Raw genomic sequence first — 23516 nt, 5'->3', positions numbered from 1 at the left:
GTGAATATTATGAAGACAGAGACTCAAGAATTGGGGAGCCTATGACTCTTCACATAACTCTGAAATAGCTATTTATTGAGCATTTGTGTTACCAAGCATTCTGGGCTAAGCATTTAATGTAGGTATATAAGATCTCATTTAATCCTTAACATCAGCCTTGTGAAGCAGATTCTATTATCCCTGTTATACAGGTGAGAAAGCCAAGGCTCTGAGAGGTCAAGGAGACTAAAGCTACTTGGCTGGTCCTTGCAGATCCAGGGCTCAAACTCACCCAAGTCCTAAAGCATTGTGCCCTCTGCACCCCAATTCAAGTTCAATCCCAGTAAGAAATCCAGTCATCATGGGGATGTTTAAGCCATTCAGTGAAACGTCACCAAAATGTCTGACTATATAGGTTGGTTTGTTTTCCACCGAATTGCCTAAATTTTAGAAAGTTATAGGATTTTGAGAAAGTATTTGGTATCAAATCAACATATCCATAAAGCATTTTAAACTTTTCTTACACTCTCTAGAAATTAGGCATTTTGTTCAATTTCATTAAGCCAGGCCCTAAGCAACTCCATCCTGCCTAGAAGCAGGAAGCCCCCTCGGAAGGCATGGAACCAGAGCGCCATTTAGTCAGTAATTGCTGCTACATGATAATGGTGCCCTTGTGGCCTCCAGAACTGACTGCAGCTTCCAGAAGTGCCTGGCACACAACCAGAAACTGCTGTGGTTCCTTGGAGAACCCAGCTCGATGGAAATCACTGAAAGCGATTGCCTTTAGATGAGCCGTTATGCAACCACGGAGCAAGCCTTGATTTCAGTTTTGCACACTAATTCACATAGTGCATTTGTGACGTGTGTGATCTGTGTATGGGGAGCAGGTGTGTGCTGTCTCGTGCCCTGGTGGGAGGGAGTCATAGTGAGGGGTGATGTACCCTTGCCTTTAATTGAACAAGTTCTTCTTGGAGGCCATGTTAGGAGATGGCCTGCTCATGTGAGGGGAGGCCGAGTGAAATCGAAAACGAGGTCATAACTAAGAAAACCCCCAGGTACCTGATAAAGAATTTTTTAAACAAATTAACCCCTATAATCTTCAAGCTGAATGTGCACATTTATATTTGCTTGGATATGGGGCGGGGGGAGAGAAATCCACCTATTCTGCTGGGGTATCGGGTGTGTCATTTTATTGAAGGAGAAAATGCCTGGGTCAGGAACTGCTGTCCTCGATTTAGTCTCTGTCTCATACACACCTGGGACATTTACCTCTCTGGGCTTCAGGCTCTCGGCATATAAAACAGACGTAATATTGCTCAGCCATGTCACAGGGCTGCTGGGGGCAACGGATCAGGATAACACAGGCAAAATCTAGTGTCCACTCTTTGCAAGTGTAAGAAGTGGTCATGATGTTATCCACTGCAGAGCAGCGGTTGAGAGCATGGGCCCTGGAGCCAGACCCCTGGGGTTTAAATCCTGGCTCTGCCCCCTATGAGAGTGTGGCAAGTTTCTTGACCTCTCTGTGCCTGCATTTTTGATCTGGAGAAGAATAACTTAATGAATGGAGCGAAGCACCCTGAACAGTCTCATGTGCCAACTTCCCCAGCCCTGCATCCTGTTCTATGTGGGCCCAGACAGGGTGAGGAGACCAGGAAGGAGCCCAGCGTCCAGGCAGGGCGTGGGCCTTGGAAGGAACTGCTCTGTTCTGTGCCTGGCCTGTGCACCACCAGCCGGCATTGAATTCCGGGGCTGCAGAAGGGAAGGTCCTGAGCCTGGGACTGGGAGAAAAACAGAAGGGCTGTGAGTCAGAGAATAAGAGCCAATTAAGCAGGCTAAGTGGAGTCGAGATTGAGATTGAGCGGGAAGAGGGGACAGAGGAAGGGAGTGTTTCCTGGGGAGACTGGGCTGTGGGGTTTCTAGGTGGGCCTGCGACCCACGGCCTCTGTGCACTGACTTCTTTTTGTTCGCCAGGGCCTCTACCCGCTGCCCTTGCTCAACAGCGCCCTGGACGACGGGAAGGCCACGCTGACCCCTTCCAATACACCCTTGGGGCGCAACCTCTCGACTCATCAGACCTACCCGGTGGTGGCAGGTACGATGCCCGGAATCTCCTGGGCCATGTGGCCCCAGCTGCCAGGATGGGCTGGAGGGCAGAGCTGGCGGATGGAGAGAAGGAAGGTGTTAACGGCCCTGGGCCTGGAGAGGAGAGGGGGGCTATGCTGGTTGGGCCTCCAGGTGGGTCCAGAGGGTCTCGCCGTCTATCCTCGGCCCCTCTCCTCCGCCTGCCCCTCAGCGCGGGGCACACGCAGCCAGCAGCGTCTACATTCACAGAGGCACAGCAGGGAGGTAGAGCTGCCCCCTCCCCTCCTCCCGAGACCTGAGGGGCACCGCGTAGCCCCGCCCACCTCCCCCCTCCACGCCCAGCCTCAGGGAGGAGCCCGCCCAGCCGCCCCGCGCCGCCGCACCCCTCCCGCACCTCATGGCTTGGTTTGTGCATGTTCCCACCCCATCATCTCACACCCCTCTCTCCTTGTCTCCCTCCCTCCGGCAGATCCTCATTCACCCTTCGCCATAAAGCAGGAAACCCCCGAGGTGTCCAGTTCTAGCTCCACCCCTTCCTCTTTATCTAGCTCCGCCTTTTTGGATCTGCAGCAAGTCGGCTCCGGGGTCCCAGCCGGTGCCTCGGTCCCGCCCTTCAATGCCTTTCCCCATGCTGCCTCCGTGTACGGGCAGTTCACGGGCCAGGCCCTCCTCTCAGGTACGACAGGGAGGTCCCGGGCTGTGCAGCCATCGTGGGGGGAGGGAGGGGGGGTCCTCAGGGCCGGACGCCGGTCCCCTGCTGTGGGTCCAGCCCCCTCTCTGGCCCCCAGTCCTCTCCACCATCACCCCCATTTCCTGATTCCTCCGGCAACTTTTGGAGGTGCCAAGATGTGCCCCCTCCGAGCCTGCAGAGTCAGGCCGTCGGGGTGGCAGGCACTCTGGGGGTGCCCGGCAGATTTCCAGAACCTCCACCCAAGGCCCCATGGAAAAACAGGGACCCTAAGGCCAGGAGCCAGGCTCGGTAAAGCCCTGAACACTTGGTCTGGGTAAAACATACAAAAGAAGGAAAAAAGAAAACTTTGGAGGGAGAAAGGCATTGGCTTTGGGAGCCAAATTCTGGATCAAATTTCTAAAGACAGAGGGTAAGCCCCAGTTGGGTCTCCAGAGTGTAACTCTCCTTGTGCCCAGCTTAAGAGTGTCACCCTTGGAGGACACTCAAGCAGAGTGACTCACCAACCCAAGAGAGGGGGGATCAGGGACCTCCCACCAGGGACCTCATCCAACTCAAAAAACATTTAAAGCTGGAAGCATCTTAGGGGCATTTGGAGCAAATCTCTCCTTACACTGATGGGCGACAGGCCCAGAGAGAAGGGCCTGGCCGAGGCCCCTGAATAGGACCATGGTGAGGGCTCTGCCGGCATGCACCGTGTGGGTCAGGCCCCAGCAGAGCTGGGTCTCCCTGGCAGAAGGACATCAGCCCGTCTAGCCAGGGTCTGAGCAGTGGCTGAAAAAGTCAGAGGTGTTTGGCTTGGGCAGGGAGAAGGCCTGAGGTGGAGTGAGGGGTAGGGATGGGGGGCAGAGACCCATCACAGTCTTCAGATATCTGAAGGGCTGCCACAGAGAGGAAACTCTTTCAGATGTGGGTCCAAGGCATTGAACCAGGACCCACGGGGGAAGCCAGGGGTGGGCCAGCCCTTCTGGACCAGTGGTTTTCAAACTTGCTGGACCTCGCAGCACTCTCCTGAAATGAAACCTTTGACGGAAGCCAGGTATCCAAACCAGACAAATGAAGAACTGCTCTGTCTGAAGTAGGGGCTCTGCCCACGGAAAGCCCTTGGACTTGAAAATCACTGCACCAAAAGAACCAGACCTCTGCCCGTCCAGAGGGACCGCACGGTCCTCTTATTCAAGTTCATTGACCCTTTCTTGTAACTGTCTGTATGTTTTATGTCTGTCTGGCACCTAGGATTTTTTTTTTTCCCTCTGTGCATCCCTGCGTCTAATGAGGGAGGTCCTCTTGGAAGAGGTGGGCACAGAGGCAAAGGATTCATAAAGGAAGCCCAGTGTGTGGGCAGAGAGGCAATGTTTAAGGGTCTGAAGCAAGGAGGAAAGTGTTGACTCAGTGCAGAATTTCAAAAGAGGGTGAAGTCAGCGGAGATGGGTCATTTGTTTTGGCCAAAGTGATTAAAGAAGAAAACTCTGTGAGCTGAGTGAAGTGATGTCAGCCAGAGAAAATGGGATGGGGAGGGAGGGAGGGGGGGAAACAGAAGAGACTCACATCCACTGTGGGGTGGACCGGCCCAGTCACCGGGCAAGACTGCCTGCCTCGTGCACGTGGTGGGCCGGGGCCAGGAGGGCTGGGATGAGGCAGGTAAGGGATGAGGGTGTGGGTGAAGCATGCGGTGATGGGGAGCAGTTCTTCACTTACCATGGGAGCTGTGGAGAGGCTTGGCGGGACCAGCCAGAGAGGAGCGGGAAGGACAGAGGGCAGTGGGAAACAGATATATCAGAGCACAGACCTGGGTGGTGGTGTGAAGTGTGGTTGGAACAGCACGGTGCAAATTCCCTGCCCCAAAGCTCCCACACTTTGTCCCCTCCCTGCCACCCTTTTAGGGCTTCAAGCACCCCCAGCCACCATGCGATCACATCTGTGCACTCTTAGTTTAATGGACGTGCCCTCTCTCCGAGCCAGCTGCAGGACTGGGAGGTCATGCCCCCATGGGGCAAAGCAGTGGGCAGCAGACACCCAGTGGTCATTTAGACAGCTGGCCCCCGGAGCCAGGCCCAGGTGAGGCCGATGTGCAGGGTGTGACCCCCGTGAAGTCTGTGGAGCCCAGCCTGAGGGCTGAAGAGGCCCCCCCACCCCCGCCCAGAGGCAGGGGCTCTGAGAAGAGCAGGCAGTGGCCAGGCTTGGAGGGGCTGGGTCCAGGAGGTTGCCAAGAACAGGAGGCAAGTCAAGGCCGCAGTTCACAGAGCTAGGCCCGCCCCATGGGTCAGGCACAAGGCCCATGATGGCAGTATCCGTGCTGAGCCCACGGGTTGGCCTGGAGCTCCTGAAAGAGTGTCCCCCCCCCCCCCCGCCGCCTCTGGTCAAGATTGGACCTAAATACTTCCCACGTGGCTGAGCCACAGTGAGCGGACTGGGGGGACACGGCAGAGAGAAAGCAGCTTAGGAGGGGAATGATCTGGGAGTTCCCTGGAAGTCCAGTGGTTAGGGCTTAACTCTTTCACTGCCGTGGGCCCAGGTTCAATCCCTGGTTGGGGAACTAAGATCCCGCAAGCCATGAAGCGCAGCCAAAAAAAAAAAAAAAAGGAGGGGAATGATCTCAAGAGTCTGGGGACTGGAAACCTATTCAAAGGAGGAAGAGATGAGCTTGAAAAAAAGGAAAGGATGCCCCAGTCTGGGGTCCCAGCACACTGGCCGAGAGCAGTACTGAGGCTGTCCTTGTCCTGGCTGTTCCAGGGCTGAGTCCCGCTCAGCTGATGAGAAAGCCCTGACTTCGGTTTTATCATCAAAGAGCCCCGTTACCCGCCTCCATCCTTTTGTGCAAAATTATATTTAATCCTGCCAAAGAGATTTCTGGATTGCCATAAATTCTCCTTGCTATCAGAGCAAGATAAGGAGTTGAAAAGAGGTCACGTAGAGGGCAGACATCAAAGGGAGTGGATAAAATGGTCTGAAATCACCTCTACCCTCAGAATTCCTCCAAGTTCTGGCTCTGATCCTGGCCTCTACCGATATTTAGAACATTTATCAGTATTTCTGGGGTGCTAGTGTTCTCTTCTAAAACCCCATTTCCCAGCCAGTCAATGTAGACCTGTGTCTGTGTCAGCTTCTTAAAAAGAGGACTATATTGGAAGTATATTTGAGTACAGAGGAGATGGAATTACAAACCAAAGATAAACTTGTGGTGAAGAGCCTTAAAAATCAATTAAGTCCATAAAATAGGCTGTGAAAGAGTGCCTCCACCTTCTGGCTTCTGTGGTTTCATTTCTAAGAAGGTTGCAAAGTTCTTGGCTTTGGGAGAAAACCATATATTTAAGGAATTGAAGCAGAGTCTTGTGAGACTGGTGGGAAAGTTGATGGTACGGAGTCTGGGTGAAGGCCGTCCTGAAGACTGTCTCAGCAGGCTTTTCAAGGGGGCCAGGCTTCAGGGGAGGAAGCCTTCAGGAGTTTGCTCCAGCATCTGATTCAGAAACCTCCGTCCCACTGGGAGAAAGTTAGATGACTAAGGGGAGACGAAGATTAAAAATCTCAGAATACAGGGGAGTGAGGCTGGTGAATTCAGTTTTCCAAAGAGCAGTTTGGGAGCTCGTTCTCGTGGGATGGGACCCATGGGGGCAACTGTGACTAAATTAAATTGTGGCTTAAGGGGAGCTTGTGCCCTGGTGCTCTGCCCACTGAGCTGCAAAGCTCAAGAAGCAGCAGGACCAGGTGATGGAAAGGGACAGGATAAGAGTAGAATGAAGGGGAACGTGGGACCACAGGGCTCCAGGGCCGGAAAGAGCTCTGTAGAGCACCTAGGCCAGCCCTAGCCAATAGGTGGCCTGAGAGCCAAGATATACCACCAACCCCAATCACAGCAGACACAGATGCAGCCTCAGAATCCTTCTCAACACAATGCACCAGGAAGCCCCCTACCAATCAGTCAAATATTAATTAAGGTGAGCCCAATTTCTAATCTATCATCTAGCCTAGCTCCTCATGAGACAGACGGGAAGGTATGGGTCAGGAAAATTAAGTACTTTGTTCCTCAGCCACAATCTGGACCTAGATGTCTGTCTGTCTGTCTGTCTCTGTCTCTGTCTCTCTCTCTGTCTCTCTCTCTCTCTCTCTCTCTCTCTCTCTCGGAAGTAGGGAGGGAAGAGGAAAAGGAAAAGGCATCAGGCCTGAATTAGCCACCACCCTCTTCCATCACTCTCCTACTCATGTCACGTACACCCTGTGTCCTCATCCTGCCCACACAGGCTTCATGTCACTCCTTGCCTCTCATGGGCTCTGGTAACTGACCAGGGGCTTCATCCAAGGGTCCAAGGGGCTGAGTCTGAGAGCTGATCGTATTGCAGTCTTTTTTGAAGAAAGATCAGATTTTCCCTTGGTATATCTTCTGCCTACTTCTCCCTCTCCTTCTAAATATACTAAAATTTCCCTTTCCTCAGCTGTGTGGCCAAGCCCTCATTTGTTCAGGCCTGTGTCAAGTGAACTGAACCCATCTGTCGAACTCCAGTGGGTTCCTTTCTGTTTGGTCCAGCACCGACCACTGCTGGACATTATACTCAAACAAATTAGGAAATTAGAGGGTGTTGTTCATTTTTACCAAAACATTCACACAGTATTAAATAATGAACCGATGGCTCCTTTCCAACAGGATGTATTCTATAAGGTTTCCCTTGACATGTAACAATTTATAGAATGTGTCCATTGCACGAATCAGTGTTTATCTGTGGCATGAAACCTTAGCTCTGAATTATGCTGATAATATTCTGGTAATAGTAATAAGGTGTGTAAGCCCACTCTTATTTTGTATCCCATTTTGCATGTGAAGAAACTGAGGCTTGGGGTATGTAGGTGGCTGGTCTAGGGCACTTGGAAAATTAGTTGTAGAAGCGGAATGAGGGCCAAAGTCCTCCGGTTCCTAGATCCTTCCCTCCAGAGGAAGGGCAGAAGTCCTGTAGGCCTGGTCTTGTTTGTTGATCCCCCCCAGACTTGGACTTGGCTCCAGTGCCCATCCCAGTCTATCCCCATCTTGACTTAGCACCTAGCCTTGCTAATTTAGCATTCTTGCTTACTGCTGTATCCCCAAGTGCTTTGAAAAGTGCCTAGGATATCAGAGTTACTCAATCGGTATTTGTCAAATGAATGAACTGTCTTCAGGGAATCTCTAGAAATAGAGGTAAGGAGGGAGTTAGTGCTGTATTGACAACTTACAGGGTTCCATGCGAGGTACCTTCCCTTCCATTGTTACTAGGCACCCCCTGAAGGGCCCGATATATGAAGGACCTCGGGGGGACGGATGGGAGGAAAGTTGGACAAACAGTGCCATGGAGGGGGTGGACTTGGTAAGTTGGTTGACAGAGGCTCACAGGGAGCCTATGTAAGTCCTAGGAGAGAAGGTAGCCCCCAGTGTGGAAAAGGTAAAGGCATTCTGGTAATGGTGATAATCTAACACAGAGGTTCTCATTCAGAGGTGATTTTTGCCCCCCTGGGGACATATGACAATATCTGGAGACATTTTGGGTTGTCACACTGGTTGGGAACTGCTACTGGCATCTAGTGGGTAGACCCAACATCCTATAATGCACAGGACAGTCCCTCACAGAGAATTATCTCTTCCCAAGTGTCAGTAGGTCTGAGGTTCAGAAACCTTGTAAACATCACCAAGAACTAGGACGACCAAATAATTTCATCATTCAAACTGGGGCATTTTGAGAGTGGAATGGGCGTTATTCATAAATATGCTGGGACAGTGTTCATGACCTGGGCAGAACAGGATGTCTTGTCACCTGGCCAAGAATCCTTGGATGAGGCAGAATCTCATGGGCCTGCAGGACATGGGGCAATGGAAGAAGGGACAAGGGTGAAGCATTGTGGTTGTTGGCACGTGGTGTAGATGGAGAGAAACTCAGCAGGTCAGGTGGGGTCTCCAGAATGGGAAGGTTTGACTACCTGACGTAGAAGAGAGGCAAAGCCAGGGAAATCAGGACTTCACAGAGCAGCCTCTGTGTCACCAAGGCCAGAGTATTACCCACAAATTATAGATAAACAAAGAGAGAGATGGTTCTTTTCAGGAATGGCGTGGACAGATGTCAGTGGTTCACGGGCATGTGTAAACACTGTCTGTCAGCCCACATCTCCTTTCCAGGTCAGGAAAAGGCAATATGTTTCACGTCTCTTGCAGTTCTGCTAGGTTGTATCCACCTGAAAGGCCAGGTCCAGTAGCAGGAACCTCCCTCTGGCTCAGCAGCAAAGAGTGCAGTGATTGATTAGCAATATCTGCCGCAGGTTTGAAAAAGGAGAGTGATGGGCCAACAGGCCACACCTTTGCCATCCCTTCATAGGGCCTTGTTCCTGGTTCTCCTCGGAGCTGGAGATGTGAGCTTTGAGTCCAGTGGCCTCTTAACATATTTATTTAGGTCAAGCTGTGCCGGCTGCTATGTGGATGCCATGGGAGACCACAGAGACCCAGAAGACATAGCCCTCAGCCTCCCTCCAGTACCATGACTTCTTTATGGATGAATGAGATTTGTGTAAATAAAATCATTGGAGAACAGGGAGCAATAGAGGACTGCAGTTACCAGGACACCCTGCATGGTGGAGCCTGTGGCCTCGTCAAGGCCAGCAGAGGAGAGAGGAGCCTGGGCTCAGAGGAGGAGGAGGGCGGGGGAGGAAGTGGGTTTGGAGAATGACTTGGGAGAGAGCGAGAATGGCAGAGGGAAGGCTTGCTGAGCCTCAGGGGAACCAGACAGTGAGTACAGGAGCCCACAATGGCCCACCTGATGACACGTTGCTGTATTTTTCCAGGGCGAGAGATGGTGGGGCCCACGCTGCCTGGATACCCACCCCACATCCCCACCAGTGGACAGGGCAGCTATGCCTCTTCTGCCATCGCAGGCATGGTGGCAGGTAAGGGGAGGGGCTGGGCAGGAGGGGAAGCATTGCAAAGAAGAAGTGGTGGCCCCAGGTGGAGCAAGAGGGGACGAGAGGTGAGCTGTGTGCCCCTCGCATAGGCTTCCCGAAGGGCAAGGAAGGATAGACTGAGAGGTGCATCTTCTTATAAATGCCTGGAGAAAAGACTTCAGTGCAGTCCTGGCTCCGTAACTCTCTCCAGCTCAGCCCCCTTCTTCCCGGATGCTCCTGTATTACCCACCATGATGAAAAGGGAGGGGCTGAGACAGACTGGTGTTCAAATCGGAACTCTGCCATTTCTTCCAGTGATTCAGTGAGCCTTGATGGAGAAGCTGCTGGGGGCCATCGAAACACTGTGAGCTAAACCTAAGCCTAGCCTATGAGCAACCCGTGGTCTCCCAGTTATTTAACTCTGGTGAATCCCAGTTTACCATTTCTGTAAAATCTGAGTCTGCATGGTGTTGGTGATGTTGGTGATGAAGATGGTTGAAATACATCCTTCTTCACACCTCACACTCACTCAACCCTGCACGGGCAGGACCCGTGGCCTGAGAACTCCAAAGGTACTATAAAGTGTGAGATGAGCTGGGAGTACTTCTCCATCATCACTTGGACTGTCCTGGAATCCTCCCTGCCAGTCATTGGGGTCTCTTTGTCCACCAGTGTGGTCATCACCCAGCAGTGACCCGGGGTATCAAGGTTTGGACAAGTGAGGACAATGAGAGTTTCTCTGGGCGAGTCTCAATCTTTTAGGAAACATATAGGAAGGACCTCAGGATGGATAGGGTAGAATAGAGCCATTTGCACTGCCCAGAGAGGCCTGAGGACCTGGAGCTTCTGGAAGGGGCTCTGATCAATCAGGGCATCTGTGACCTTCCTGCCAACCCTGGACCAGCCTCTCTGGCTCTGACTCCAGAGACTCAAGGCATTCACCCAGGCCTGTTTCCCTCCCCCACTGGCAGGGGTTATTCTTTACCAGCCACCCACTCGGGTGCCCTGTTCGAGGCAGGTGGGCTGGGCTCTCCTGGGCAGAGGGAGGGGAGGGAGGAGTGCGGGAGGGAAGGAGGCTCTGCTCTCCCTGGGAACCCGCTGAGCTGGCACTTGTTGCTGCTTGGTTGCCCTGGCGATGTGCTTAATGCAGCGTTGAAAATACAGAATACTGACTCCTCTCTCCCTCCTGGCCCCAGACCCCCTCCCTCCCTCCCTTCCTCTTCTGGAGCGTGAAATGAGATTGGTCCAGATAAAAAAGGAAAAGATTTGGTTATTTTTTTAAGAGTGTGGATAATGGGGCCTCTCAATCAAAATCCCAGGCTCCAGTCGGCTCCCCCCCATTCCCCTTCCAACCTCTCCACCTTTCCCTGCCGCCTGCTTAGAGGAGGAGGAGGAGACATAAAGCACAGGGCTTTTCTCTTAATTATGGATCATTCCCGGGGGCAGGCCCAGGGCAAGGGGTTCCTGGGGCCCAGAGTCTGACCTGTGAGGTAGCTGGAAGGCTTGAGCCTCTCATCAAAGGCCCCCAGGTTGTTTCCATAAAGACCTCACCCTGAGTGGGTGTTGTGGAAAAAAAAAATAATAACACAAGTACAGCATGGACTGCAAAGTGAATTCCGAGAGGGGGCTTGCCTGGCAAGGTGGATGGGCTCCCAGTAAGTTACATGCAAATCAGTTTTCAGAAAATGCAATGTTATTTAAATGCATCCCTGGTTCCTAATAACTCCATGGTGCAAATGAATTCTTAAGGAATTTTTTTGTAGAAAAAGTATTCGTGTCCATCTCTTACCAGTGGTTATAATCTCCTAGTTGACTGAAGCGAGATTCCTTCCATTAAAATCAAACCTTCTTTGAGTACCTACTGTGTGCTAGGTACATACAAAATGCTCAAAGCAAGGCATACCAATGACATTTTTCAATCAATTGTGGAAGGAAGGAAGAGATCATTTGTCAGGCACTTTCTGTGTGCCTGGCCATTCATAGGTAGACGTTTATTTCTCATTTAATCCTCACCATAAGACTGGGAAGCTGGTGTGATCTTAGTTTTATGTAGATAAGGAAACAAGCATAGAAAAGCGAAGTAGTGTGCTCGGGGTCATAACCATACTAAGTGGCTGGGTTGTTCAAACACAGTTTTTTTGATTTCAAATCTAGCATTCTTTCAAATCTAGCGTAGTACACCACACTGCTTCCCACCATGCCAGAAATAATGGCATGTGTTATAGGAGAGCGACATAGGAACCAGATCAGGGCACAGATTTCCCTTATCCATTCATCTTTTGTTGTGTCTTCTAATTGTTGCTGTTGTTCCTGTCTCACTGATACAGTTAATGACCCTCTAACCAGTTCTGGAGCTGCACCCACAGCTCCGATAGATGGATCCATCCATCCATCTCTCCATCTTTCCATCCATTCATCTTTACACACATTTTTACATACATCCGTGTCTCTTCTCGTCTATTCTTCCATCCTTCTATCATTCATCCTTCTATTCATCCTTCCTTCATCCATCTTTCCTTCCATCCATCCATCCATCCACCCATCCATCTACCCATCCTTCTATCCATCCTTCTATCCATCCATCCATTCTTCTATCCTTCCATCATCCATCCTTCCTTCCATCCATCTATCCATCCACCTTTCCATTCATCCATCCATCCTTCTATCCATCCTTCCATACATCTTTTCACGTATTCATTCTTTCATCTATCCGTTATCCACCCTTTCAACCATCCTTGCATCCTACCATCCATTCACCACTTTTCACTTAACAAATAGTGGTTGAGAATCTATGGTTTGGGATGCTGGGGATATAGCAGTGAACAAGACAGGTCCCTCTATTTATGGAGCCGACAGCCTAATAGTGGAGAAAGAAGTGTAGTAAAAAAGTCAGTGAATGAATAAACAGGATAATTTCAGATAGTGATAAGCACTGGGAAGACAATAAAATGGGATGATGTAATAAAGAGTTACAGGGAGAGAAGGTAACTACTTTAGATTGGGTGATCAGGAGAGGCCTCTCTGAGAAGGTGTTCAAAGTGGTCAGCCAAGTGATAAACTGGGGCAGACCGACCCCAGCCCAAAAGAACAGCAAGTGCAAAGGCCCCAAGGCAGGAACTAGTTTAGCATGATCACACAAAGAAAGAGGGTGAACTATCCAAGAACAGTGAGTGAGTGGGAAAAGCACTACAGAATGAAGAGATGTTGTTTGTGGATGGGTCGAATTTTAAAACTACTCAGGCCACTGGGGAAACAAATTGTAGACAGTCAAAAGAGGAAGCACAGAGACCAACTGACCAATTGAATGACAGTTGCAGTAGTTCATACAGGACATAACAGTGGTGTGGGCCATGGAGGTAGCAGGGAAGGAGGAGAACAGAGACACTGGGGATGTATTTTGGTGGTAGAGCCAACAGCACTTACTAGTGAATTGGCTGTAGGGGTTCAATGACAGGGGAAACAAGGATGAGTCCCTGGTTTGGGGCTTGGGAAACAGCATGGATGGTGGTGACAAGTATATATGTGGGAGGTTAGAAGAGGAAGAGGTAGAGTATTTGGCATGTGGAAGTCAAGAGTTCTATTGGGCCATATTAGGATTGAGACACCGCCTAGATAACCAGTTTAATACATCAGTAGGCACATGATGTGTGTCTGAAGTCAGAAAAGAATCCTGACTAGGGCATAAATTTCAGCCATTGTACCAAGCTGTTATTTAATGCCAAGGGATTACACAAGATCACTATAAAGAGAAAGTGAATGGAAAATCACAGAAGGCTCACAAATGAAGCCCTGGGATTCTTCAACATTCAGAGACATAGCAGAGAAGGAACGAGCAAGGCCAGTGAGTCGGAAAGGCCCTTGGGTTCGGAGGCAAACCAGGAGAATTGGCATCATGAAACCCAAAGGCATGGAGGGAGTGATGAACTGAATCAAAGTCGGCTAAGAGGTTGAGGGGGGTGATGGACACGGAAGTGACCACTGGAGTGATCGGGGTAGAGGTTGTGGAGATTTGAAGAGATCAGCGTTGGCCTGATTGGAGGGGGATGAGGAGGTGAGGGCAGAGACCATGGAGCAGAGAAGGGCTGGTAGCTGGCAAGGAATGTGGGGTAAGAAGAGGATTTTTAAAAGAGAAGATGGCAGAGCATGTATGCTGGCTAAGGGAGTGATGAATTGGAAAGGGAGACGTTGATGAAGAGTAAGGAGAAGGGATAAACTGTAGGGACCAAATCCTCAGAAAGGGGAGTGAGGCAGGATGCAGAGCAAAGAGGATGGGTTGGCCTTTCATGGGTGCAGGGACATTTCATCTGCTTTGGCTGCAGGTGGGTTGACAGATCTGATGGTGGGAGGATGCTGCACCCAGGGGGTGTACCACCTCCTGAGCCCCGTACCCTACTCCAACTTCTAAGTGACCGAAGCAGATAGGTACTCTGTAAGTGTGTGTTGGATAAGTGAATAAGTGAGTGAGTGAATGCACGAAGAAGTAACACAGCAAGAGGGCAAACACATTGGATTTTCCACCTCTCTTCCTGTCCTTTGGAGCCACTGAGGTTGGCATTGGGTGAGGTGGGATCAAAGCCCGAGGGTGTTGTGGACAACCAACGTAGAATCGGCTTCTTCCAGGGTGCGCTGAACCCAGCAGTAAGCAGGACAGGTCGCATTGTGAATACAAGAAAAAGTACTGGGGGCTAGGGTCCTAGCAGGCTCTAAGGGAGCATGTGGCCTTGGGCAAATGTCCCTCTCTTGGCAGCATATTCTTCATTTGTGAAATGAATGGTTGGATGAGATCATTTCTTTCTTTTTTTTTTTTTTTTACTATCTTTATTTAATTAAAAAAAATTTTTTTTGATGTGACCATTTTTAAAGTCTTTATTGAATTTGTTACAGTATTGCTTCTGTTTTATGTTTTGGTTTTTTTGCCACGAGGCATGTGGAATGCTAGCTCCCCGATCAGGGATCAAACCCACACTCCCTGCATTGGAAGGCGAAGACTTAGTCACTGGACCGCCAGGGAAATCCCTGGATGAGATCATTTCTTAGTTTCTGCCTTTCTATATTTATCCCTTTGCTTTTTTTCCCCTCCCTTCTTATACATGTATTTGTTGTGAGTCTGACCTGTGTTAGACTTAGTCCCCGCCCCTAAGGAACTTCCTGTTACTACTGCCTATCGCTGACTCCCTGGACAAGGACCCAGTAACCTTCCTCTGCTTCAGGCTCTTCCCCCTCACTTCCGTTCCTGCTGTGCAATTGCCTTCTTCTCTGGCAGAGAAGCAGCCCCTACTGACCCCAGCTCAGGCTTTAACACTGGTTGGATGACTGGTGTGAGGCTCTACTGGGCTTTATTTTAACACCTACCTAATGGGAAAATCATAAAAGCTGGCATTTCTTGACTGCTTCTTATATTCCAAGCATGGTGCTCATAAGCATTTGACGTGTGTTATCAAATTGAATCCTCACCAAAACCCCATGAGATAGGGACAATAACCTGCCCCATTTTACAGATGAGGAAACCAAGGCTCAGAGGGGTTCAGTGACTTGTCCAAGGTTGCACAGCTAGGGAGTGGAGCATGGAGATTTGGCTCCAGGCAGGCCAGCTCCAGAGCCAGGTGGCTTCGAGCCTCTCTTCCAGACTCTGGGAAGGAGATCAGGAAGGAACCACAGAAAGCACGAGGCTCACAACAGCAGATCAGATTCTGGAAGGTGGTGTGGATTCACCGGAGCTCAGGGTTGGCGGGAACCTGGCTTTGTGGATGAAATCGTCTGCTAAGTACATAAATGGAGGATCTGGAATTTCAAGTTAAGAGCCCTCAGGTCAACTTCTGCTCTGCCATTTCCCAACTGTGTGATTTCAGGCCCCCTACTCACTCGTGCTATACTCCAATTTCCTCTTCTATAAATTGGCGCTACTGATGAGCACTTCATCGGAAGGTTATGAGAATAAAGGGGCTTACTGTGTGGGAAAGTGTTTTGCCAACTTTACGCTCCGTCCCAAGCCCCAGCAGTAATTGCGGTGGTCTGCTTTGTTATTTAAGGGAATTCTTAAGTAATTTTTTTGGTAAGTAATTCCTTTGGTGAAGCCAAGAATCCACTCGCAGAAAGAGGTGATCTGATTTGCTTTGTGTAAATCGTGCACTGAATTTGCTTGCAGTGGCAGATTTGAAATGAGACAAGCATCTCTATGGAGCAAGTCCCAGGACACAGATGCCTTCCCCTCTCCTTCCCTTCATCCTCAGCAACCCCCACACCACCAAACACACGCCCCTCCCTAACAAACCATATTTAGGGAGGCTACAAAGCTTATCCTTACTGAGTCCTTCCATGACCCCTAACCCCTCTCACTCCCATTGGCCCTTCCTGGAAAGACCTTTTTACAGAAGGTCCAGGAAGCAGCAGAAGTGGTTAGAACCTGGGCCCTGGTCACAGCACAGCTTCCAAATTCCACCAAACCCTCCAGCTGTGTGAGCTTCTGCAGATCCCCAAGCCTCTGTTTCCTCATCTGGAAAATGGGCACAATACTAACATCTACCTCCTGGGGTTCCTGTGAGGGCTGATCTTGATGGGGCAGTACCTCCAGTCCCTGATGGAAAAGGCACTGCCTCAAATGATGCAGACTGAGGGGCCCCCGAAGGACTGATGGAGGAGGACTTGCTCGATGCCAGCCCTGCAGACCCTTGTCCCCCATCCCCAGCCTTCCATTGGTGCATCCACCTCATGGGTCTCTCACCTGTGTGCCTCCTACAGGAAGCGAATACTCTGGCAACGCCTATGGCCACACCCCCTACTCCTCCTACAGCGAGGCCTGGCGCTTCCCCAACTCCAGCTTGCTGAGTAAGTTGCCTCTGGGGCCGCCCAGGCCCTCTGCTCTGCGGGGCGGGTTGGGGTGCAAGGCTGAGCCAAAAGTTGTCTGAGACCTGGGAGGCCCCAGTTAGATGGAGGGCCCAGGAAGACAGGTGTTTTCTGTAATCCAAGCAGATAGAGGGAAGGCAGGGTACCAGGTTGCCTGGGAGAAGAGGCAGAAGGAAGAGAGACTTCCGTGCCTCACTCTCTCTCTTCCCCATCCCAAGGCCATGTCTAGTAAATCTTTGTTTCGTGTAAGATTCAGGGCTCAGGCTTTGGGAGGGCAGTGGTGAGTGGACTCCAGAAAAGTCTTGGAGGGGGACTCCCTGCCTTCAGGGGCTTAGAGTTCCACAGCTGCAGACGCTGTCGCAGGGGCGCCCCACGGGAGTGCCAGCTGCCCTTCTGCTGGGAAGCACCCTGATTGCAAACAATGCCATCCTGTTGCCCGCATTAACCATCTAAGCGACTCAGAAATACTCACGATTCAGCACCAGGGCCCTTACACAGAAATCCTCTGTTCCACCGCATTCCCGTTATTTGGCTTGAGATATGGACAGCCTTCGGGATCGAGAAACAGAGAGTGAGCTGTGGGGCTGCTCATCAGTCCCTGTCTCCCCCTGGGCCTGGGCTGGGTAGAGAAGCTTTTCAGGAAACCAGGCCCCTTAATGGGGAACGTGAGGGGTCCCACTGGAGTCTCCGTGAGGGATGGCCTTAAGGGTCTCGGAGCAAACCTGAACAGGACAGAAGCCGCAGTGCAGGACGGCCAACCGCAAGGGCGCTGTCGCAGGCCTGGCAGGACCGTCCATTCCCAAGACGCCCCCTCTCCTCCTGTTACCTCCTGATGTTCCAGAAATGACTAGGAGGCTGGCTGAGCTGGGTTCTGTTTGCCAGATAAGTTCAAGCCACCCTTCTGTTCGGTTTAGCCGGAAAGGCTGAGGGCCTTGAGACATGCCCTTCCCATGGAACTTTCCCGGGCTGCCCATCCTGCAGGTGTGCAGAGCTGCCCGGTGCAGGCCCTCAAATGTGCATCCCCCTTGACCAGTCAGGACCCAATCCCCCTGCTTCCCAAGAAGAAGATCCTCTGACCTCGCACCTTTTGGGCAAGGCCGGGGAAAGCCCCAGTGATCTCCCCGTGTGTACTTGGTTCTTCAGGGTTCCAAATGTAACTGCTCTCTCTTGCCCTCTCCCTGACACAAGGGTGTTGAAGGTCAAAGGAGTCATGGGGGGAGGGGCAAGAAGCCACTGTTCTCCTTCTGGCCAGAAACTCAAAGGTGAGGCCAGAGGAGGAGGAAATAGGGCCAGAGAGGAGTTAATCTTTGATGATCAGATAGGCCCGAGGGGTCAATGATTAACTTGTGCTGTCTTAAAGGTTGGCAGAGGCAGGGAGAGGCTGTGGTGCAGTTTCCCCTTCTGACCAGCAGTGTTGTTGTTCTTTTTTCGAACGTGTCCAGGTTCCCCGTATTATTACAGTTCCACATCAAGGCCAAGCGCGCCACCTACCACTGCCGCGGCCTTTGACCATCTGTAGTTGCCATGGGGACAGTGGGAGCGACTGATCAACAGGAGGACTCGGCCTGGGACGGGCCCCAGAGAGTCACACAAAGGAATCTTTATTTATTACATGAAAAATAACCACAAATCCAGCATCACGGCTCCCTCTCTGTGTGGTTGATTTAATGAACCATGAGAGACCGGACGACGTTGGAGAAGACCACACTGTCCTCCAGGCCTCCTTAATGAGGGGCAGGAGTCCCAGGGGGACAGAACCGTCCCATTCCAAAGAGACAAAATTGGAGGAGAAATGGGGAGAGAAGAGGGGACAGCCAGAGGCTTGAGAGGGATGGCACATGGGGCCCACGACGGGGTCAGGGGCACACAGAGGCACCTTTGTGGCTCCATCACCGACACGCTCTAGCAGCCGTGGGCCGTAAGCGCTTCCGTCCAGCCCACAGGCCACACCGCCGCCCTGAGAGGCACCACCTTCTCCGCGCGGCTTGCTTGGCTTTTCCTGCCCCTCCCTCTCGGCCACAGGCTGAACACTGGGTCCAGCCAACCAGGAGCTCCACCCGGTGGTCAAGGTGGTCATCCGCCTTCCTTTTACCTGCTGCTGTGAATGTAGGAGCTCCATCCCAGGTGCTCCCCGCCATGGAACCGCCCCCTTGGCAGCCAGACTTCAGCCTGGCTGAGCCTATTACAGCTTGAGACAGACATTCCAAAGCCCCCGGGCTCCTGGGGGTGGGGTGCAGCCCTGCCCAGGGCAGAGCCAGGCACAATGGCCGGGGACCCGCCTCCCCCTCCCAACAGCCCTGCCAAGCCCACGGCTACCCGAGAGACCCTAAGACAACCACCCCCCCCCCCCAAAGCCAGCCATGGCGGTTTCCTCTCTGGCTCCCACCGTTCCTGCCCTCCCCTCCCCAGGCCTGACTGTAAATACTGTAAATGAGGCTCTGCTTGAGTCACGCTGCCCTTTTCCTCTCAGTGAACTGTCTCCCTGCCATGTTGGGCTTCTCCCCTTGACGCTTCTTTCTTTTTTTTAAAGACAACCCACCATTGCCACATGACTCAATAAACCATTACTCTTGGTCTCCAGCTTTGGGGTTGGCTGGGGAAGGAGGCACCCCAGGACTCGGTTTTCTCCAGAGAACCTCAGAGCCCAGTGGCCAGCGAACTCACTTTGGGGCCGGGCATTGAAAGGACCACGAATGCCCAAGAGAGAGAGCCCCTGACTTAGCATTCGCCCTCTGCCCCAAAGAGGTGTTCAGCAACGGGCAAATCACGTATCCCAAGCTTTGATTGTGCCAACTCTGAGTAAATGCGAGCATAAAATAAGCACGTGGCGCAGTGCCTGGCCAATCACAGACTCCCCACAGGTAGTTGCTGTTGTTATTAACAGGAAGCCAGAGAATCAGCCAGGAAGGTTGGTGGCAGATCCGGGAACAAGCTCTACACTGGAGTCCACATAAACAGCTCTTAGGATCCCTGAGGTGTGAGAGGAGGGAAGGGAGAAGACAGTTACTGGGCTCTGCGGACTGGGGGCCTCACATAAATTAAGCTGCCATTTGCCCTATTTTACATATGGAGAAACTGAGGCTCAGAAAAAAAATGAAATAACTTGCCCAAGGCAGGAAGTAGTAGATTCAATCAAGTCCTCTTACCTTAAGTCCAGCACTTTCACCCAACAGCACAGGGCTCTCATCAGGGATGCCAGGGGGTTCTAGACCCAAGGGAGGTTCTGAGACTGCCACCGAGAGTTTAATTTTTTTTGGTTTGGTCCCTAAGTATTTGGCAAGACTGTGCAGTCAAGAAGCTGAGGCTAGGATGGGGTGAGGGAGCTACTCTAAGGACTTAGGACAACCCTCTTCTGTGCAATTTTAGAGAACAAGTCACAATGGTGACTGCCAGGTCTCTGACCCCCAAGAGGGTGCCTGGCCCAGCAACAGCTGTCTGGTGTCTCCGTGGACCCTCTCCATGAGGGACCCAGCTGGAACCGGGGGCAGGATGCCCAGATTAATGCCGACAGCTGGACAGATAACAGCTGAGCTTGAGTCACGTGGAGGAGGGGCTTCCTCACCCCCACTAGCACCCCAACCAGGGGCTCCCAGGCTGGGAGGGCAGCGGCTGAGAGATGGGCCTCTGACCTCCCTGGTCCTCCCAAAGGAGAGGCGAGGAATGCTCGCTGAGGATGGCATAGACAGAGTGGAACCCCCCCCCCCAACAAAGAAGACCAGTCCCCATGACTTCTGAGCGGATCTGAGATGAGGCTCAGTTTTCAATAACAGGATTTTCCTCCAGCCACGAGCAATGGTGCAGGACTGCATCCCATTATATCTGAGGCTCTTCATGATCCCAAACCTCTGGGTTCCTGGGAGCCCTAAGACAGTCCCCACACAGGAATCACCTTGAGATAGATGGTGCCCCACCAGGGCCTGCAGAGCGATCCTTCGTATTCACAGCCAAACCCTTTCTGGGGACACTGGTGCCCTGGCAGCCTCTCCAAGGCCTGGATGACAAAGGGACCTGGGCTGCGCTTTTGCTGGCTGACCGTGGTTCAGCTCTCCCCTTCCTTCTCGGAGGTGCGCTGAGCCCCCCAGGACTCTCTGCTCAGAGCAGGTGTCGGTGAGTGTGTGGCATGGCCCAGGTGCAGCAGGTCCTGGCCAGTAGCGCTCCGGACACTCCGTCCACAGTCAAACCACAGGTCCCCCTTCGGGGCTTGGAAAATATAGCCGTCTGTGTGCTTGGGGAGAGAGATGATCTCAGGTGCCCTGACATCAGGGGTGGTGTTGGGACAAGTTGGCGAGGTACCTGACGGGGTCATGGTGAAGAAGGAGTACGAGGGGAAGGATGGGAGGACAGGTGTTGGGCCCTGGTTTTTCTGAAGGCATATGGGAGTAGTGCGTGTGTTGGCAGGAGAATTGGGGACGAAGCCTGGGCCCGAGGCGTTCCCAGGGCAGCGAGGGCCCCGCCTCACCCACCCCGCCACGCCCCACCCCCATTGCACCCTGGAACCATCCCTCTCACTGCCTGTGTGGAGAGTCTTCCTCAGCTTTCCAGGCCCTTCTCCCCGCTCTGTCATCCTCACCCTCCTCCAGTGCCCCCTGCCCTCCTAGCATCGGCCAGGAGAGCCCAGGGTGCCTGGAGCTCAGCGGTCTGTGTGGGCCAGGCAGCCCCTGCACGGTGGTGGGTTTCCTGCTGGGAGACACAGAGCAGCTAGAACCCTACCTGGGCCCACCAGGTGGGGCAGAACCCATCTTTCTAAGGTGGGCTGGAGCTGCTGTGACCCTCTGGCCCCTACCCCATGGCCTGCGGCGGGGGGAGGCAGGGGCAGCTGGGGGTCCTGCTCCAAGGCCAGCCCCTCCTGTGTCTTCACCAATATTCTTGGCATTGGTTGTTACTAAAAAACATGTACTTTCTGCCCGTCGTGTGCCAGACACACGCTCAACCCTCACAACAATCTCAGGTGAGAGGAGAGCGTGGCCACAGTCTACAGATGGGGAAGTAGGAGGCCAGAGAAGGTGAGGGGCTTGCGAAGGTTTCCGCTCTCCCGCTGCCCTCACCATCCTCCTGGCCCCCTCCCCAAATGCTCACAACTTTTCCCACCAGAGTCTTCCGAAGGCTCGTCCTTTGGGGGTGGGCACAGGACAAGGGGGCTGGAGACCTCGGGGTCCCGAGTCAGTGCCCTGAGCTTCAGGGAGGATTGGGGCTCCCTCCCTGGCCCTCCCTGAACTCCCCCATCCTCAGAAGTTAGAATAACCCTTCTCCTATAGGCTTAGTTTCTGTCTGTTTTCAAAACTCATTCACATCCGTTTGTGTCTCCAATTCTGAACATCGGCCCCATTTTGCCCTTGGGGAAACTGAGAACAAGGATGACTTGATCTTTCAAGGTCATTCAGAGGAGCTGGGGCCACAGCCCGACCCCTGATCTAAGGCCAAATCTGCATCCCAATCTAAGTCCTTGAATAGCTGGATGTGGTCAGGCTTCTACAGAGACCTCAGGCTCGCACCACTTTGTAGGGAGGGACAGAGTTATGTCGCCGCCTGGGGCACTGCCACACACTCCCAACTTGGGGAATAGTCCTGGATAAAAGGCCCAGAGGTCAGCCTGCAGGTCGGGAAGGAGCACTGGGGCTGGAGGAGAGTGCTGGGGGAGCCTCCATCCTTGACCCTTAATGTCCCCCCAGGCCACCCCTCCTCCAACTTTTAGGGTCATAAAGCATTCCCACCGCAGGGGTCTGATTGTTCCTCTGCCTCAGTTTGTGTGACACCCGCAGACAGGGAGTGACCCAGCCTGCTACCTGCCGCTGTGATTGTGATGAAAGCATCCTGGCCCACAAAGGCCGCCTCCTCTCTCTCCCTCGCTCCTTTCTCTTTCCTTTTCCCACCTCTTTTTTTTTTTTTTTAACATCTTTATTGGAGTATAATTGCTTTACAATGCTGTGTTAGTTTCTGCTTTATAACAAAGTGAATCAGTTATACATATACATATGTTCCCATATCTCTTCCCTCTTGCGTCTCCCTCCCTCCCACCCCTCTAGGTGGTCACAAAGTACCGAGCTGATCTCCCTGTGCTATGCAGCTGCTTCCCACTAGCTATCTATTTTACGTTTAGTGGTGTATATATGTCCATGCCACTCTCTCACTTTGTCCCAGCTTACCCTTCCCCCTCCCCGTGTCCTCAAGTCCATTCCCACCTCTTTTAATTTCTTATTCCACTCCCTCTTCTGCTGAGTCCGAAGCAATTATTCCTTTGAGAGACCTTTGTGTCTCCGGTGAGTGTTCGGGAGTACTTAGAGTTTCCCCGTGTCTGCTCAGGAAAGGCTGGAAGCATTTCTCCCTCCTTCCATCCCTTCTGGTTTCTTACTCTTCTCATTACTTTATTCTCTTCCTCTGGCTCTTGGGGGCTCTCGGGACACGGATGCTGGAGGTCCTTATCTCCTGATGGCAGATCCCGATTCCCTACTCCTCCCTGCTCGAGCGCATGCACCCACCCACACCACCAGCAAGCCCACCGCCACATCTCTAAGCCCCTCAAACCAAACCAGGTGCCCGGCTTCCTGGACAAAGCTGGAGGAAGCAGGCAAGGCCGGTCCCGGCCCCGGCAGCATCCGCCCCTGGACGTCACCCTTCCTCCTTCTCTCGCTGAGCGGCAAAGGCTAAGCCCCAGCTGCTGGGAGGCTGCCCTGAGATTTGGGGCGAGGGCTGGGGGAAGTGGGGCTTTGTTTTGGGGGAGAAGGCAGGTCAGGGCCCAGCTCCTCCGCATCTGTACCCGGTGGCAGCCGGCCAGGCTGGGGAGTGAAGCGCTGCCTCCGGCTCTCCCAGGGAAATGTGATTTCCCCTTGAGTGAAGCAGACTGTGCAGCGTGGAAATTGGCTCTTTTCTGAGTGAGTGGCGTCTGTTGTGGAGTCGGGGGCGGGCTGGGGCCCACGGGAGGCCGCGCTGGCCCCCGGAGTGAGCCGGGAGCAGCCATGTGCTGAGAACTCATTAGGGATAAATCAAACTAGTACCAGCGTGAAGCCAACACCCTTCCCCCCGCCGCGCCTCCCGGTCC

General features: G+C 52.5%; 1 protein-coding gene across 10 annotated transcripts in view; it reads left to right on the top strand.

The window, feature by feature from the left end:
- Positions 1–19060, top strand: part of PAX8 (paired box 8) — a 56254-nt gene extending 37194 nt beyond the window's left edge. For 2 of the 10 annotated variants that reach the window (XM_059943178.1, XM_059943177.1), the window contains exons 8-12: positions 1951–2071; positions 2531–2737; positions 9542–9643; positions 16376–16462; positions 17923–19060. In XM_059943178.1, the coding sequence (XP_059799161.1) occupies positions 1951–2071; positions 2531–2737; positions 9542–9643; positions 16376–16462; positions 17923–17999 (594 nt within the window). In that variant the 3' untranslated portion in view covers positions 18000–19060. The remainder of the gene's footprint in view (positions 1–1950; positions 2072–2530; positions 2738–9541; positions 9644–16375; positions 16463–17922) is intronic. The other 8 variants (XM_059943181.1, XM_059943180.1, XM_059943185.1 and 5 more) reach the window with 5 other exon arrangements.
- Positions 19061–23516: the final 4456 nt, after the last annotated feature.

Source organism: Balaenoptera ricei, chromosome 13 (assembly GCF_028023285.1).
Source record: "Balaenoptera ricei isolate mBalRic1 chromosome 13, mBalRic1.hap2, whole genome shotgun sequence".
In the NCBI taxonomy this organism is placed as follows: domain Eukaryota; kingdom Metazoa; phylum Chordata; class Mammalia; order Artiodactyla; family Balaenopteridae; genus Balaenoptera; species Balaenoptera ricei.
This window is presented reverse-complemented; position numbering and strand designations above follow the sequence as displayed.